The sequence below is a fragment of the Rattus norvegicus genome, chromosome 17 (assembly GCF_036323735.1).
Source record: "Rattus norvegicus strain BN/NHsdMcwi chromosome 17, GRCr8, whole genome shotgun sequence".
Lineage (NCBI taxonomy): Eukaryota > Metazoa > Chordata > Mammalia > Rodentia > Muridae > Rattus > Rattus norvegicus.
The window spans coordinates 90604897-90624399 of NC_086035.1; the positions used below are offsets into that span (position 1 = coordinate 90604897).

The 19503-nt window shown below is 39.3% G+C and overlaps 1 protein-coding gene across 8 annotated transcripts in view; it reads left to right on the forward strand.

The window, feature by feature from the left end:
* LOC102549174 (ankyrin repeat domain-containing protein 26-like) overlaps positions 1 to 17321 on the forward strand; it is a 246026-nt gene extending 228705 nt beyond the window's left edge. For 6 of the 8 annotated variants that reach the window (XM_017600748.3, XM_063276813.1, XM_063276814.1 and 3 more), the window contains 3 exons: positions 11901 to 11976; positions 12403 to 12522; positions 16336 to 17321. Coding sequence is in view for 1 of the 8 variants with exons in the window: in XM_039096174.2 (XP_038952102.1) it covers positions 11901 to 11970 (70 nt within the window). In the remaining 7 variants the exon portion in view is untranslated. Of the gene's footprint in view, positions 1 to 249; positions 318 to 11900; positions 11977 to 12402; positions 12523 to 16335 lie in introns of all 8 variants that reach the window. The other 2 variants (XM_063276815.1, XM_063276816.1) reach the window with 1 other exon arrangement.
* The last annotated feature ends 2182 nt before the right edge of the window (positions 17322 to 19503 follow it).

Sequence of the window (19503 nt, forward strand, 5' to 3'; positions counted from 1 at the left end):
CTGCAGTGATTCACATGCCAGCAAAACATTCATGTCCACAGATACTTTTGTTTGCTTTTGACCGTGGACTGTTTTTAGTGTATTCTCAAGCCTACTGTCTTTCAGTTTTAGCCTCCTAATCATGCTTGGATATGTGATTGTTGATACACAACAAATAATTTTTAAATCAAAATAATTTATTTAATTCTGTGCTTACAACAGAAAGAGCTTGGGAGGGGAGGAAAAGAAAGACCTCCTGTTCCCTTGCAGAGATATAGATCCTGGAGATTGCATCCCTAAAGAGAAGTCTGAGACAAACTGGAGGAAATTGAGACTAGGTTAGTATTTTGTATTTGTAGGGCAGAAGGGCCCAAAGATTTTCTGTCCCACCCCATATCCTCATTTGCTCCATTACAGGTATCTTTTTGTAACTGGTGATCTTAGACACTGTTGTTAGTCTCCTGCATATGTTGTTATGTATTAAAGTTTGATTTCTAGGAGCAAATCACCAAAAACAGCAGTTTGAAAACAAGTAAGAGACTGAGTTTATCTCTGCTGTAGAATTATGGTCATTTGTCTTTTCCCTGACAATGGCCTCTTTAGTGATGGCTCATCTGGGCCACCCAAATGGGCAACAAGCTACTGTGAGGGCCACTGGTTACAAATGAATTTACCAAAAAGATAGGAAAAATGCATAAGTCAAGACACCATTTACACTGCTGGAAGATGTTCTGTGCAAGGTCTGCAAGATTATACAACTCTGTGGAAGGGGAAGTCTTTATTTTTATTGTTTTTTTTTAGGTTAGTACACAATGGAGTTCATTATAGCATTACTATGTGTCTCTCATATTTGTTCTTATTCATTCCCCAACCCCCACTCACCTTCCCCATACACACAGCAGTAGTCTTTTGAGCTGAACATAGCCTGAGCTTACTAAGACTAACAACATGGCAGTATCATTGCCATCACCATCACCATCACTAATAACTTCTTAGCTTACAGATCCCTAAGCAATACCCTGATCTATTTGAATGAAGCAATCTGTGTGAAAATTGAAACTTACAATCTGATAGTGAACCCATTCAAGGGAACTCATAATGACATTACTAGATGAGTTGTGAAGTATTTAATTTAAATAACTATTTATTTACATTCCAATAATTTCCCTTAATAATTCCCCCTTCCACACTTCCTCATCCCATTCCTCCTTCATCTTGCCTCCAAGAGGGTGTTCCCTCCACAAAGACCTCCCCTTTCTCTGTGGTATCATGTCTTTCAAGGATTAAGCACATCTTTACCCACCTAGGTTAGACCAGGCAGACCCCCTCCATATGTGCCCAAGAGCCTCAGACCATCCCTTCTATGCTGTTGGTGGGTGGCTCATGGTTTTGGAGCTCCCAAGGGTCTAAGTCAGTTGAGAATGGTGGTCTTCCTATATTGTCACTCTTGCTTTCAAGTTCTTTAATCCTTCCCTTAATTAAACTGTAGGGCTCCCTGACCTCTGTCTAGTCGTTGGGTGTATGTGTCTGCTTCTGTGTCTGTAAGCTGCTGGTAGGGCCTCTCAGAGGACAGCCATGCCTGGCTCCTGTCTGTAAGTATATCATAGCATAGTAATGTCAGGTCTTGGTTATCCCCTGATAAGGATTCCAATTTGTGTTGGTTCTTGGACTTCCTTTCCTTCAGTCTCTTCTCCATTTTTGTCCCCAAAGTTCTATTAGACAGGAAAAATTCTGGGTCAGGAATTTTGACTGTGGGTTAGTAATGCTATCCACTTGATTTCATGTCTATCTACTGGAGGTGACACTCTTGAAGTTTCCTTTCCCTAGTGGCTAAGGTCACCCCCAATGAATCCTAAGAGTGTCTCACCCACTGGGTCTCTGGTACTTTCTACAGGGTACCCCCACCTCCCATTCAGCAAGGCTATTAATTTCCATTCATTCTTTTGACCCTCTGGGCTTCTCTCCTATCCCTCCCCCAATATCTGATCCTGTTTTCCTCCACGCAGATCCTCTACTCCCTCTGCTTTCCATGATTATTTCTTTCCCTCTTCCAAGTAGGATTGAAGCCTCCTCATTTGGGCATTTCTCCTTGTTACAACTTTAGGTCTGTAGGTTGTACCCTAAGTATTACATACTTTTTGACTAATATCCACTTATCAGTGAGGACATACAATGCATGTCCTTTTGGGTTTGAGTTACCTCATTCAGTATATTTTCTAGTTCCATCCATTTTCCTGCAAAATTCACGATGTTTTCATTTTAATAACTGAATAGCATTCCAATGTGTAAATGAATCACATTATTGTGTCCATTCTTTAGTTGAGGGACATCTGGGTTGTTTCCAGCTTCTGGCTATTACAATTAATGCTGCTGTGAATATGGCGGAGCAGGTGACCTTGTGGTATGACAGGGAGTCTTTTGGGTATATTTCGAAGAGTGGTATAGCTGGGTCTTCAGGTAGAACTATTTCCAATTTTCTGAGGAGTCAACAAATTGATTTTCAGAATGGTTATACCAGTTTTCAATTTGACCAGCAGTGAAGGAGTGCTCCTCTTTTTCCACATCCTTGCCAGCAAGTGCTGCCACTTGAGTTGTTGATCTTAGCCATTCTTATTGGTTTGAGAGGTAGAATCTCATGGTCAATTTGATTTAAGCTCTATTAAAAATCAATAGTGATGGAGACTTTGCCGGAACCTGAAGGGACCGACCAGATAAACAGTTCTCTGCACCCAAATCCCGTGGGGGAGAGAGCTAAACCTTCAGAGAGGCAGACACGCCTGGGAAACCAGAAGAGACTGCACTCTGCACATATTACTGATTCCAGAGGAAAACACCAAACGCCATCTGGAACCCTGGTGCACAGAAGCTCCCGGAAAGGGCAGCGCAGATCTTCCTGGTTGTTACCCCCACGGAGCTCATAAGCAAAAGCCCATGAGCAAACTTGAGCCTCGGGACCACAGGTAAGACCAACTTTTCTGCTGCAAGTGACCTGCCTGGTGAACTCAAGACACAGGCCCACAGAAACAGCTGAAGACCTGTAGAGAGGAAAAACTACATGCCCGAAAGCAGAACACTCTGTCCCCATAACTGGCTGAAAGAAAACAGGAAAACAGGTCTACAGCACTCCTGACACACAGGCTTATAGGACAGTCTAGCCACTGTCAGAAATAGCAGAACAAAGTAACACTAGAGATAATCTGATGGCGAGAGGCAAGCACAGGAACCCAAGCAACAGAAACCAAGACTACATGGCATCATCGGAGCCCAATTCTCCCACCAAAGCAAACACGGAATATCCAAACACACCAGAAAAGCAAGATCTAGTTTCAAAATCATATTTGATCAGGATGCTGGAGGACTTCAAGAAAGACGTGAAGAACTCCCTTAGAGAAACACAGGAAAACATAAATAAACAAGTAGAAGCCCATAGACAGGAGTCACAAAAATCCCTAAAAGAATTCCAGGAAACACAAACAGTTGAAGGAATTAAAAATGGAAATAGAAGCAATCAAGAAAGAACACATGGAAACAACCCTGGATATAGAAAACCAAAAGAAGAGACAAGGAGCTGTAGATACGAGCTTCACCAACAGAATACAAGAGATGGAAGAGAGAATCTCAGGAGCAGAAGATTCCATAGAAATCATCGACTCAACTGTCAAAGATAATGTAAAGCAGAAAAAGCTACTGGTCCAAAACATACCGGAAATCCAGGACTCAATGAGAAGATCAAGCCTAAGGATAATAGGTGTAGAAGAGAGTGAAGACTCCCAGCTCAAAGGACCAGTAAATATCTTCAACAAAATCATAGAAGAAAACTTCCCTAACCTAAAGAAAGAGATACCCATAAGCATACAAGAAGCCTACAGAACTCCAAATAGATTGGACCAGAAAAGAAACTCCTCCCGTCACATAATAGTCAAAACACCAAGCGCACAAAATAAAGAAAGAATATTAAAAGCAGTAAGGGAAAAAGGTCAAGTAACATATAAAGGCAGACATATCAGAATCACACCAGATTTTTCGCCAGAGACTATGAAAGCCAGAAGATCCTGGACAGATGTCATACAGACCCTAAGAGAACACAAATGCCAGCCCAGGTTACTGTATCCTGCAAAACTCTCAATTAACATAGATGGAGAAACCAAGATATTTCTTGACAAAACCAAATTTACACAATATCTTTCTACAAATCCAGCACTACAAAGGATATTAAATGGTAAAGCCCAACATAAGGAGGCAAGCTATACCCTAGAAGAAGCAAGAAACTAATCGTCTTGGCAACAAAACAAAGAGAAGAAAAGCACATAAACATAACCTCATATCCAAATATGAATATAACAAGAAGCAATAATCACTATTCCTTAATATCTCTCAACATCAATGGCCTCAACTCCCCAATAAAAAGACATAGATTAACAAACTGGATACACAACAAGGACCCTGCATTCTGCTGCCTACAGGAAACACACCTCAGAGACAAAGACAGACACTACCTCAGAGTGAAAGGCTGGAAAACAACTTTCCAAGCAAATGGTCAGAAGAAGCAAGCTGGAGTAGCCATTCTAATATCAAATGAAATCAATTGTCAACTAAAAGTCATCAAAAAAGATAAGGAAGGACACTTCATATTCATCAAAGAGAAAATCCACCAAGATGAACTCTCAATCCTAAATATCTATGTGCCAAATACAAGGGCACCTACATATGTAAAAGAAATCTTACTGAAGCTCAAAACACACATTGCACCTCACACAATAATAGTAGGAGATTTCAACACCCCACTCTCATCAATGGACAGATCATGGAAACAGAAATTAAACAGAGACGTAGACAGACTAAGAGAAGTCATGAGCCAAATGGACTTAACAGATATTTATAGAACATTCTATCCTAAAGCAAAAGGATATACCTTCTTCTCAGCTCCTCATGGTACATTCTCTAAAATTGACCATATAATTGGTCAAAAAACGGGCCTCAACAGGTACAGAGAGATAGAAATAATCCCATGCATGCTATCAGACCACCACGGCCTAAAGCTGGTCTTCAATAACAACAAGGGAAGAATGCCCACATATACGTGGAAATTGAACAATGCTCTACTCAATCATAACCTGGTCAAGGAAGAAATAAAGAAAGAAATTAAAGACTTTTTAGAATTTAATGAAAATGGAGGTACAACATATCCAAACTTATGGGACACAATGAAAGCTGTGCAAAGAGGAAAACTCATAGCTCTGAGTGCCTGCAGAAAGAAACAGGAAAGAGCATATGTCAGCAGCTTGACAGCACACCTAAAAGCTCTAGAACAAAAAGAAGCAAATACACCCAGGAGGAGTAGAAGGCAGGAAATAATCAAACTCAGAGCTGAAATCAAACAAGTAGAAATAAAAAGGACCATAGAAAGAATCAACAGAACCAAAAGTTGGTTCTTTGAGAAAATCAACAAGATAGATAAACCCTTAGCCAGACTAACGAGAGGACACAGAGAGTGTCTCAAAATTAACAAAATCAGAAATGAAAAGGGAGACATAACTACAGATTCAGAAGAAATTCAAAAGAATCATCAGATCTTACTATAAAAGCCTATATTCAACAAAACTTGAAAATCTGCAGGAAATGGACAATTTCCTAGACAGATACCAGGTATCGAAGTTAAATTAGGAACAGATAAACCAGTTAAACAACCCCATAACTCCTAAGGAAATAGAAGCAGTCATTAAAGGTCTCCCAACCAAAAAGAGCCCAGGTCCAGACGGGTTTAGTGCAGAATTCTATCAGACCTTCATAGAAGACCTCATACCAATATTATCCAAACTGTTCTACAAAATTGAAACAGATGGAGCCCTATCGAATTCCTTCTCTGAAGCCATAATTACTCTTATACCAAAAGCACACAAAGACACAACAAAGAAGGAGAACTTCAGACCAATTTCCCTTATGAATATCGATGCAAAAATACTCAATAAAATTCTGGCAAACCGAATCCAAGAGCACATCAAAACAATCATCCACCATGATCAAGTAGGCTTCATCCCAGGCATGCAGGGATGGTATAATATACAGAAAACCATCAACGTGATCCATTATATAAACAAACTGAAAGAACAAAACCACATGATCATTTCATTAGATGCTGAGAAAGCATTTGACAAAATTCAACACCCCTTCATGACAAAAGTCCTGGAAAGAATAGGAATTCAAGGCCCATACCTAAACATAGTAAAGGCCATATACAGCAAACCAGTCGCTAACATTAATCTAAATGGAGAGAAACTTGAAGCAATCCCACTAAAATCAGGGACTAGACAAGGCTGCCCACTCTCTCCCTACTTATTCAATATAGTTCTTGAAGTTCTAGCCAGAGCAATCAGACAACAAAAGGAGGTCAAGGGGATACAGATCGGAAAAGAAGAAGTCAAAATATCACTATTTGCAGATGATATGATAGTATATTTAAGTGATCCCAAAAGTTCCACCAGAGAACTACTAAAGCTGATAAACAACTTCAGCAAAGTGGCTGGGTATAAAATTAACTCAAATAAATCAGTAGCCTTCCTCTACACAAAAGAGAAACAAGCCGAGAAAGAAATTAGGGAAACGACACCCTTCATAATAGACCCAAATAATATAAAGTACCTTGGTGTGACTTTAACCAAGCAAGTAAAAGATCTGTACAATAAGAACTTCAAGACTCTGAAGAAAGAAATTGAAGAAGACCTCAGAAGATGGAAAGATCTCCCATGCTCATGGATTGGCAGGATTAATATAGTAAAAATGGCCATTTTACCAAAAGCAATCTACAGATTCAATGCAATCCCCATCAAAATACCAATCCAATTCTTCAAAGAGTTAGACAGAACAATTTGCAAATTCATCTGGAATAACAAAAACCCAGGATAGCTAAAACTATCCTCAACAATAAAAGGACTTCAGGGGGAATCACTATCCCTGAACTCAAGCAGTATTACAGAGCAATAGTGATAAAAACTGCATGGTATTGGTACAGAGACAGACAGATAGACAAATGGAACACAATTGAAGACCCAGAAATGAACCCACACACCTATGGGCACTTGATTTTTGACAAAGGAGCCACACCATCAAATGGGAAAAAAGATAGCATTTTCAGCAAATGGTGCTGGTTCAACTGGAGGTCAACATGTAGAAAAATGCAGATCGATCCATGCTTATCACCCTGTACAAAGCTTAAGTCCAAGTGGATCAAGGACTTCCACATCAAACCAGATACACTCAAACTAATAGAAGAAAAACTAGGGAAGCATCTGGAACACATGGGCACTGGAAAAAATTTCCTGAACAAAACACCAATGGCTTATGCTCTAAGATCAAGAATCGACAAATGGGATCTCATAAAACTGCAAAGCTTCTGTAAGGCAAAGAACACTGTGGTTAGGACAAAACGGCAACCAACAGATTGGGAAAAGATCTTTACCAATCCTACAACAGATAGAGGCCTTATATCCAAAATATACAAAGAACTCAAGAAGTTAGACCGCAGGGAGACAAATAACCCTATTAAAAATGGGGTTCAGAGCTAAACAAAGAATTCACAGCTGAGGAATGCCGAATGGCTGAGAAACACCTAAAGAAATGTTCAACATCTTTAGTCATAAAGGAAATGCAAATCAGAACAACCCTGAGATTTCACCTCACACCAGTGAGAATGGCTAAGATCAAAAACTCAGGTGACAGCAGATGCTGGTGAGGATGCGGAGAAAGAGGAACAGTCCTCCATTGTTGGTGGGATTGCAGATTGGTACAACCATTCTGGAAATCAGTCTGGAGGTTCCTCAGAAAATTGGATATTGAACTGCCTGAGGATCCAGTTATACCTCTCTTGGGCCTATACCCAAAAGATGCCCCAACATATAAAAAAGACACGTGCTCCACTATGTTCATAGCAGCCTTATTTATAATAGCCAGAAGCTGGAAAGAACCCAGATGCCCTTCAACAGAGGAATGGATACAGAAAAATGTGGTACATCTACACAATGGAATATTACTCAGCTATCAAAAACAATGACTTTATGAAATTCGTAGGCAAATGGTTGGAACTGGAAAATATCATCCTGAGTGAGGTAACCCAATCACAGAAAAACACACATGGTATGCACTCATTGATAAGTGGCTCTTAGCCCAAATGCTTGAATTACCCTAGATGGCTAGAACAAATGAAACTCAAGACGGATGATCAAAATGTGAACGCTTCACTCCTTCTTTAAAAGGGGAACAAGAATACCCTTGGCAGGGAATAGAGAGGCAAAGATTAAAACAGACAGAGAAGGAACACCCATTCAGAGCCTGCCCCACATGTGGCCCATACATATACAGCCATCCAATTAGACAAGATGGATGAAGCAAAGAAGTGCAGGCCGACAGGAGCTGGATGTAGATCGCTCCTGAGAGACACAGCCAGAATACAGCAAATACAGAGGCGAATGCCAGCAGCAAACCACTGAACTGAGAATAGGACCCCCGTTGAAGGAATCAGAGAAAGAACTGGAAGAGCTTGAAGGGGCTCGAGACCCCTTATGTACAACAATGCCAAGCAACCAGAGCTTCCAGGGACTAAGCTACTACCTAAAAACTATACGTGGACTTCCCCTGGACTCTGACCTCATAGGTATTATGAATATCCTAGTAAGAGCACCAGTGGAAGGGGAAGCCCTGGGTCCTGCTAAGACTGAACCCCCAGTGAACGTGATTGTTGGGGGGAGGGCGGCAATGGGGGGAGGATGGGGATGGGAACACCCATAGAGAAGGGGAGGGGGAGGGATTAGGGGGATATTTGCCCGGAAACCAGGAAAGGGAATAACACTCGAAATGTATATAAGAAATACTCAAGTTAATAAATAAAAACAATAGTGATAATAACCACATGATATTGGTAGAGAGACAGACAAGTCAAACAATGGAACAGAACGGAACACCCATAACCCATAAACCCATAAACTTATGGACACTTGATCTTTGATAAAAAGCAAAAAACATACAGTGAAAAAAAGCATCTTCAATAAATGCTACTGGTCTAACTGGTCGTCTGTATGTTGGAGAATGAAAATAGACCCATATTAATCCTCTTGCATAAAACTCAACTCTATGTGGATCAAGGACCACAACATAAAACCAGATACAATGAATCTAATGAAAGAGAAAGTGGGAAAGAGCCTTGAACTCAATGGCACAGGTGGAAATTTCTTGAAAAGAATATCAATGTCTCAGGATCTAAGATCAACATTTGATAAATGGGACCTCAGGAAATTGAAAAGCTTTTGCAAGGCAAGAGTCACCATGAGTAATCAACCCATAGATTGGGAAAAATTCTTCACTATTCAACCAACAGAGGGGCAATATCCAAAATATATAAAGAACTGAAAATTTTAATCTCCAAAATCCCAAATTACCTAATTAACAAAATGGTGTACCGAGCTAAACAGAGAATTCCTAACAGAGGAATCTTGAGTGGCTGAGAAACACTTAAAAATATTAACATTCCTTAGTATTGAGGAGTTGCAAATTCAATGTTAAATGAAACATGAAGAATGACATTCCTTGTATCATCACAAGATACTCTGGATACTTCCAAGGGAAGAAAAGTTAAATTAATTAGACAGATTAAAGAAGTCTCAATGATTGCATGGCATTCTTACTACTGTTTAATCTTACAATTGCCATAAGCATGTATGCATTAAATAAATCTTGATCATATTATAACCATTTGATTGGAAAGAGAGTCCTTCAGGCTCCTTATGGTTCTATGTTATATGAAAGAAGGGACAAAAAATAGTACATAAGTTTAGTATATAATTCATAGTTTTGGGTCTTCCAAAACTAATTCCCATGACTTGCTCTGTGTTGGAGAGATTCTCTCCTGTCCTTTGTCTTAATTTCACAATTAATGTTTACATTCTAGAAGTCCAAATTTTTAAAACTCTCCTGCAAGATAAGTGCTTTTGTGCTCTTCCTCTCTTGAAATACACCTTCCTTACCATGGCATATGAGAAATTAGTGAAATACTTATTTTTATACTGCCATGTCTAAATATCCACTCTTTCTCTACATCATGCCTCTCAAGAAAAATGTCCAAGGAGCATTTCTGTCAAAACTGTTGCAGATTTTTGGTAAAAAATTTTCCATTTAGGCAAACACAGAAGATGTGGCACTCGCATTGTCTTAATTTATCATGTTTTTGCTTTTATGAAGGTTTAAAAATAACTCTTATTTTCCCAACTAATTTCATAAAATGAATCTATTTTATAAAGAGTCAAGTTACATAAAAATGTCTATCCCCATTCTTGTTCTTACTGAAAAGTTTGATTTTACTTGCATTTGACCTCTTCCTAATCCAGAATAAAGTAACCTATGTTGTACAATAACAAAACAAGAGGAATTCTTTGGTTTCTGGTTCATTTCTCAGATTTGTTCAAGGCTGCAAGGATGTACTTTTAAGACTCACTGAGTTCATGGCAGGCAGGGGAGATTGTTAAGCAACCAGTCCTGAAGCAAAATATATTTTTTAAGAGGATAATTAGAATCAACATAAAGGAAAGCAAAATATAAAATATCTTTTTTTGTGTTTTTGGTCTCTTTATAATTTTATTTTTGTTTTATTTTGAATTTACATAGAAATGTTGTACATTTTTATGGTGTAGCATGTGGCATTATATCTGTAAACATGATATGATGTTGAAAATAATTTTTAAAACTCTTAAAATTCTTAGTATTTCTTTGTGGTAGAAACATCTAATATTTACCTCTTACCTCTTATAAAATATGAAGTGCCTATCTATAGTCACTCTACTGTATAATAGGAAGAAGAGAAATTAATTCCTTTTTTCCTACTATACCTTAGTGTCTGCTAACCAGGTGTTATGTTTGCTATGTTATTACAAGAAAATGCAAAACTTTTGGTAGGATGTTCACCTTTCTTCTTTTCTTTAAGAATTAGCTTTGCATATACTCATTTTTATCATTCTTACCAGTGCTTTATGCCATGAAAGTTATAAAATGGAAAATTCTTTGAGCATTTGAAAGCTCATTATGCTTGGAAGCATCCTTTAAAGTACGAATTGAATTTTATTTGAGTGAAGATTTATTAACATCTGTTTTGCTTTGTTTTTTAATTTGTGATTATCTTCAAACATCTCAATATGATTCCATTTTGTTATGTGTTTTAGGAATGCATATCATCATAAGAGAGATGAAACATTTCCAAGGAAAGATACAAAGTTATATACAACACTGCATCAGACATTTACATACCTACATGTATTGAAATATATGAAAGGGATTGTGGATGCAAGTCTTGTTTGGTTTTGCTAAGACATGTGGAAAGAGTTTCCAGGGCATGATATATTCAATATACTTATATTGTTTCTTGGAGATGGCCAAAGGGAGGCCATTAAGTTGATAGAAAAAATTAAGTTTTCGAGAAAGATCGGCAACTGGCAATTTTCAAAACACCATTGAGGAAATGAATATACACACCAACATTATCAAAAATATAGACAACTACTTTGGACTACCTGTGTTTCTTAAAGACAAATACAATTCTTTTCAATCAAAGCTGGAGGAGACTGTGTTCCTGCAGTGTGAAAAAGTATCTCTTAAGCCCGTCTTTGCAGAAAACATATGTATCCTGAAAAAAAGTAAATTAGCTCAGGGTATCAGGGGTATAGTTGGGAGCCCTTTCCCAGGTTATGTGAACAATTGGAAATATGAGTATACAGCTGGACTCAGTAGGTAGTACTGAGTACATAATATCTGTGGGGGGATGTTAGGGCCAGATAATGCAGTGGTCATTGGGGCCATGAGTCTTTCTCAACCATGCTTGAGCATAGACTCCAGAGTTACCTGGGTACTCCCTAATCCTTTTCCCATGTCTTGTACCCTCAAAGTGAGGCAAGAGGATCACCAGAAGTTGGAATTTCATGCCAGTCCCAGCAACACAACAAGATCCTGTCTTAAATTCAAGTGAGTAAATAGTAGTACTGTCTCAGCAGTGTGGAGGTTGAGGAAGGTTAATTGCTGCATGATAGATACTGCTGGACAAAATACTATGAGATTTGTTCATAGAGTGAGACCATTTCTCAGATAACCAATCAACATAGATACTGTATTTGCATACATACATGTGCATATTTGTCCATATATGTATATCTACAGGCCTCAGACATAGCACAGCCATACAGACTTTTCTCAGCCTGAGTATGGATCGGGGTTCTATTCCCTTTGCCATAAAATAAATGTATAAAATAAGTAAAGGAATGACTTAATAAAAGAATAAACAAATATGCATAACAAATAAATAAATGTGATTTTGAGCCACATCAATCGTAAGAATCTATAGGCTACATAAGACTGCCTGTTCCTCATGCTAATAGCTCTCTCCTGGACCAGGGACTCTGGGCCGACGTAGCAAACAGAGGCATCAACATGAAGAGTAAGGTGGTGGAAGCTCCACCTAAAGGCATCTTCCTACACAACAGCAAGAACCCTAAAGTCAACTCAGATTTTGAGGTATCTATGACCCCTCCCATTTCACCACCTGATATATCGTTCCATAACAGATCAAGTATTTATTAAAGACCCAGACCTGCAGCTCTGAGGAATTTTGCTTCATGTCAAACTCACAAGGTAAACACGTAGAGAGGGCATGTTGTGAGAGAGATGTTCTGTGCCTGGTTCCCTTGGTGTGGCTCAGGGTAGGAGATGCAAAGGAAGATTAGGAAACAATATCAGAGAGGAAAAACCCCGATACATTTAGACACATATTACACTGCATCAGACATTTACATACCTACATGTATTGAAATATATGAAAGGGATTATGGATGCAAGTCTTGTTTGGTTTTGCTAAGACATGTGAAAAGAGTTTCTAGGAAAATGCTATACTTCTTAACCCAGCATCACGGGCAGTAGACAACCATTAAGATGATTGCTTTCAATAACCATTACTTTTAGGACACAGGGGGCATTGTGTCCAGTGTGTCATTAGTCTTTGCTGTCTTTCTGGGATAGAGTGTCATCACACAAGAAGGCAAGGGGATAATCATACAGACTTTGCACATACTGGCACTGCTTTGTGACACAGATATGTTCTTTTCTCCTCTCTGTTCCTTCCTTACAACATGTTTGAGGCTTGTACTGAACCCACTAAGATTTGAGTTTATGAGGTTTGGTTGGAGCAGGCGACACAAATTTGGTCCCATGTGCCAACTGTGAGTGATAGATTTTTGACCCACAAGTTATAGAACCCGGTTTTGGGGGCAAGGGTAAAGGTTCCAGCCACAGTTTGTGCCTTTTTACCCCCAAAGGCTTTGAGCAAGTAGGGTTGAGGACTCCATGTATGGCATCAGATCTGGATAACAGACCTGGAAACAGGAAAGATACCATGGAATCTGGCATACGATACATGCTAGCTGGCCTTGTTTCAACTCCCTAGTTCTATGTAAGTGACCACACTGTTCCACACTTGGAGTCCCATGCAATATGGCTAGGATATTAAGTGTATGGCTGAGGGAGTATCCTAGAACTCTGGACATAGTGTAGTGGGTGGAAACCTATGTCTCTCTGTGTGTGGAAAGGCTTCCAGGAGGAATAAGCAGTGTGGTTGGTTTTTTTGAAGAACTTCTGGGATTTCCTGATGTCCTGGGCAGTGTTGGGAAGAGAGCTTCAGCCCTCCATAAAATATGATCACATACAAAGCCACACTCGAGTGTAGAGGAGCAGGTGGAGAAGACCTGATAATCTAAAAGTATAAGTCTTTCCTGGTGGAATGGAGGCCAGCACCTGTCCTATGATTTTGCTGGTTCAGTAAAGCAGCGAATGTAGGTTCTTCTACGACATCTTGACTTTAATAGCATTCAGCAGTTAGCAAGGTTTCCAGTACCGGTCATGTTTCGCCTCTTGTTGAGTAGGCTTTAACTCCATTCACAGAGCTGCTGTTTGCCACTATTGCACCCTTTGAGTTATTATACCTTCCCAGCAGTTGATCTGGTTCCTAGCTTTCATAGCTGTGTAGGACTTCTGTCTCCTCTTTCCTTTTTGAGTTTCCATGGTTCCTTCTGGTATCAAGAAAGCTAGTCTTGAGAGGGAATCTTTTAGGTCAGTTCCAGCTAGGGGCCTCTCAGTTGTGTTCCTAAAGTACATATTGTCTTCTATGGGGATTTACATTTCATCTCAAGGTGGCAACCAATGATAATAATAATAGGCTGTATATTTTTGAATCTCTTAGACAGCTCTGACCAACACTTCAATAGTGGGATTCTCATATCTAGTTTTGAGGTTTGTGTTAGGTGGTCTTTGGCTCTTGGAAGGAGAGTGAACTTTATCACACGTGGAGCAGGTGTTTGTTGAGTGGCAGTAGGTGAGGATGTGAAAAATTACAGAGACTGGTAGCATGGTCTGAATACCAGATACGTTGCTTCCTATGCTGAGCAGCTACGAACACAGGACATTCCTCTCATTCAGGTTCTCGAACACAAACATGGATGAATATAGGCTTGTGGCATAATGTCCTTCCTTTGGATTTGGTTTCTAAAGATGGGGGAGTCACACTATGTAGCTCAGGATGGCCTTAAGCTCATTTTTGGTAATATCATGGATAAGAGTATGCATGTATATGTCTCTCTCTCTCTCTCTCTCTCTCTCTCTCTGTGTGTGTGTGTGTGTGTGTGTGTGTGTGTGTGTGTGTGTGTGTGCATGCGTGCTAGAGGGGTTCAGTACATCTTCAAGGACACTTCGGTATATACACAGGTGTGAATTAGCATACCCAAGTAAGAGATCTGGTGTCCACGTACCTTTATATCTGCCTGAATGTTTAAGACAACACTGATGAATGTCCAAAGCTTCTTTGGAGTGAGAGAGTCACAGTTGAGAACAACTTCCATAAGATAGTGCTGTATGCAAGTTTGTAGGGCATTTTCATAACTAGTGGTTTGTGAGGGAGGCCCAGCCCATTGTGTGTGGTGCCTATCAGGGGCTGTTGTTCTGGGTTCTATAAGGAAGCAGGCTGAGCTAGCTAGAATATACAGGCCAGTAAGTAGCACCTCTCATGCCTCTGCTGCAGCTCTAGACTTCATATTCTAGCCCTGCTTAACTTCCTATCCTGATTTCCTTTCAAGATAAGGTGTGAAATAGAGGCAAATGTTGAATAAACCCTTTCTTCCCCAAGCTGTTTTGACCATGGTATTTCTTAGCAACCATAGAAACCCTGAAAAGTGCTCAAATATGTCTAAGAACTGTGGGTAATTATGCACATTTTGAAGTACATAGGGCTTCATACTGAAGTCACGATTCTTTGTGTGTCAAAGGATTGTTGCATGAACAATGATTGTAAGCATGTGTACCACTTCTCTGTAGGCACCTGTCTGTGGGTTTCAGTGTGCATGATAAGTAAGTGTGTCTTTTCACTCATCCCTTAAAGATCAACTGGAGCTTGATTCAGTTTGTAGGAAGGGAAGTTGCCAAACCCCGTATAATTGAGCTACAAAGAGTTATCAAACAGTTCCCTTAGTTTTCTGTCTTTGAAATCTTGAGAGTGCAGGCAAAAATGGCTTCTCTGCCAGTAGCCAAGAACAGTTTCCTGTGTCTGACATAAGCTGGCCACCCTGCATTTGTCTTAGTCCTGTGGTCCACGGGCACTTTGCTGCGGCAGTTGATGGACTTGCTCAGTGCAATTTCACAGCTTTATCTTGGGATTCCATCTGAGGGTGGCCTTAGGGGCAGATGTAGGCGATGGCCAGGAAGTCCCTCTGTTAGTGCCATGAAGAGGATCCTGGCCTTCTGGCATCAAAGCCAGTTGTGCTCATCATCCTCTTACAAACTGAGCCAGCCATTTCTGGTTCTGACTGTCAATGTGACAGTGATGGTACCCTCACCTGGACACCTTAAACCTTAAAATGGCTTTGCTACAATGCAGCATAGGCTTGTCCTTGGCAACAATGACAGGACAGATAGAAGCAGGAAGAACACATGGCCAGAGCTGGTAAGAAAGTCAGGGGCAGGCTGCAGAGGTGAAGTTGTTATCTGGACAAGGGACCAGGGAGAAGAGAGCTGGCAGTGGGAAAACATCCTTGGCATCCTTACCTGGAGGCCAGATTGTTCTCTCCATGCCCAGAAAACCATGGAATCCACTATCTGACTCCAGGTCTAGCCTCCTGATAGTTAGGATAGCAGGCCCACTATGCTTATTTGGCTGTGTCTGAACAGTGTTTAGTGTGTTCCAGCAGGTGGGCATTCCATTGCTAGACATTATTTTTTCTTCTAACCACTATTCCTGTACTCACTGAACTGTTATGTCTTCCTGACCCTTGTCCCTGGCCCTTTCAGCCTCCAGTCTACTGCAGTGTGTTGGAACCACCTAATTAGGCAGACAGAACTATGATCACAGAGGAACCCTATGTCCTTCAACTGAGGAATGGATATAGAAATTGTTGTACATTTACACAATGGAGTACTACTCAGCTATTAGAAACAGTACTTCATGAAATTCTCAGACAAATGGATGTAATTTGAAAATATCATCCTGAGTGAGGTAACTCAATCACAAAAGAACATACATGGATTGTATGTACTCACTGATAAGCGGATATTAACCTAAAAGCTTGGAATACCCAAGATACAATTCATAAATCCCATGAAGTTCAAGAAGAAGGAAGACCAAAATGTGGATGTTTCAGACCTCTTTAGAAGGAGGAACAAAAATAATCAGAGGAGGAAATATGGAGACAATGTATGGAGCAGAGACTGAAGAAATGGCCATTCAGAGACTGCCCCACCTGTGTGTGGTATCCACCACTTATACAGACACCAAACCCAGACACTATTGCAGATGCCAAGAAGTGCATGCTGACAGGAGCCTGATATAGCTAGCTGTCTCCTGAGAAGCTCTGCCAGAGCTTGACAAATACAGAGGTGGATGCTGGCAGCCAACCATTGAACTGAGAACAGTGTCCTCAGTGGAGGAGTTAGAGGAAGAACTGAAGGGGTTCGCAATTCTATAAGAACCACAGTGTCCACCAACCAGATGGCCCAGAGCACCAAAAGAGATCACAAGAGATCACAGGGATGAACTTATGGCTCCATCTGCATATGTAGGACAGGATGGCATGGTAGGGCATTAATGGCTGGAGAAGCCCTTGGTCCTGTCAATGATTGATGCCCCAGTGTAGGGGAGTATCAGGGTGGGAACGTGGTGAGTGGATGAGGGAGCCCTCTCACAGAAGCAAGGGCAGAGTGGGATAGTGGGTTTCTTGAGGGGAAATCTGGAAAGGAGATAACACTTAAAATGTAAATAAAAAATCATCCAATCAAAGTTAAAAACAACAACAACAAAAAAGACAACAGACTCAGGATTGAAGGGGAAAATCATGGATTTATTATGCATATGAAGTAGCCAATTATAAGCTTATAAACATTATAAAATCATATTTTCAAGTGTTTAAATCCACTTTATTTTCTATCAGAAATGTGCAAAAATTTTAGTTTTGTTATTATATATCATTGTTCCAAAGTACAATTTTCATTTATCTCAATCTTTCAAGTTTATGTTGTAAATTACAATAAATTTCAACATAAAAATTTACATCCTACATATTTAGTACAAATTTACATCAAAATTTGTTGGGACATAGAGTAAAGTAGTTTGTTTCACTCATAAAATCATATTTATTTATTTATTTATTTATTTATTTATTTATTTATTTATTTATTTATTTGTGAACACAATTTAGAAGATGCCTACATAATACCGGATAAACTCCTTATCTCAAAATTTGTAGCTTGATCATGTCTGTAAATATATTTCCCAAACTAGGTTACACATAAAACTTTAATATTTAGAACAGGGTCTTTCTTGTGAAACAATTTTAAGTTCATATCAAAGCCTATGCTTTGGCAGGATTACAGTATTTTCTATTTTCTGTTATAACAGTCATACCTGACATATACAGTCATGTTCTTTAATATATAAATATCCTCTTGAATGTTAGTAATCCCATATAATGTTTATCCTGTTGCTGTACCCATATTGCCATAAGTTATTTTGTATTATTTCAATGTGTGGCTTTAATTAGTTAATAAAGGAATCATTTTTTTTAATGTTAAAAAAGAAGTAAGTATGTTATTGACATGACTACTTTACATGGCTCTACTGAGACCTAGAGGGAAAAGGAATCTTGCCCAGAGCTGTGCCACATGGAGCAGTATAGACAGCGCTTGAAGCTCTGAGCCTAGATGGTGGTCATGCTGTAAGCCCTGTATATGCTGTTCCTTCAGCCCCCTTTTCCCTCAGGATGTCTGATGGATATAGGACCACACACTAGTTCCCAGGCACTTTCACAGTGAGAGATGAGATTGTCATGAGTAGTTCTGAGTTAGTGAGTACAGTCTCTTGACTCACACATTACTCTCTTCCTCTCCCACTTGCTAATTTTACTTTGCTTTGAAGAATTTTTTTCAGTTGGTAGAAGTTAAGTTTATTAGTTAACAGATTAATGAACAAGTGATCAAGGTCAACAATATTTTTTAGTTTAAATTTGATTCTTTGTTATTTTAGAAGCTATGTATGTTTTTCTACAAAGAATGCATTTCAAGAAGTTATCTAAATAGAAAATTATAAGCTAAGTATGGTCACTCATAACTGTAATTCCAGCACTGTAGAAGTTGAGGCAGGAGAGTTGCTGTGAGTTCAAAGACAGCTTAAGCTACAGCGGGAGACTACCTTAAAGAAGTGAACAAACAAAAACAAAAACCATAACAATACTGGAAAATAACTTATTAGCACCCAAAACACACAAATGTAGAGTGTGAGAGAGATATGCTTAGTATTCATTGTTTATTTTACATTCATTTTGCCATATTTTTCTTTCACACTTAATAAAAGTAAATCATAATAACACAATGTGGCAGTAGTGTTTTAATCGTGGCCATTTATTAGTCCAAAGACGCGGCAGTCATTGTCTCATTTCTTTCCTTTAATATATATGTGTATGTATGTGTATGTGTATAATGTATTCCTCTTTGGGCTGAGGAGAAGGCTCAGCAGGAAAAGGCTCTTGTCACCAAGCCTAACAGTCTGAGTTTGATTCCTGGTACTCAATTGTGAAAATGGACTCCTACAAGTTTTGGACCTTAGTGCAGATATAGACACAGAAATATACATAGATACAAAAAATGTAATTTTAAAAATGAAAAACATTACTATTAAGTTAGTTGGCTTTATTTACTAAATGTGAATTAGATACTAAAGTTTTAAAATAAATATATTTAAAAAGATTAATTTCTTAAAGTTTGTTAGCCATGTAAGTCTCCATTTTCTAAATTTAGAATTTGCCTTGATAGGCCATCCTCATCGTCTTAATATGGAGTTTAAGGTGATCCTGAAACAGGGGTGGTCTTGCACTCAGCAGTGTCTCCAGGTGATGAAGTCCTGCCAACCTTTGTGTTTCTCTCTAACAAAGCCTTTCTCTTACCTGTCCTTGGGGACTTACACCTCTT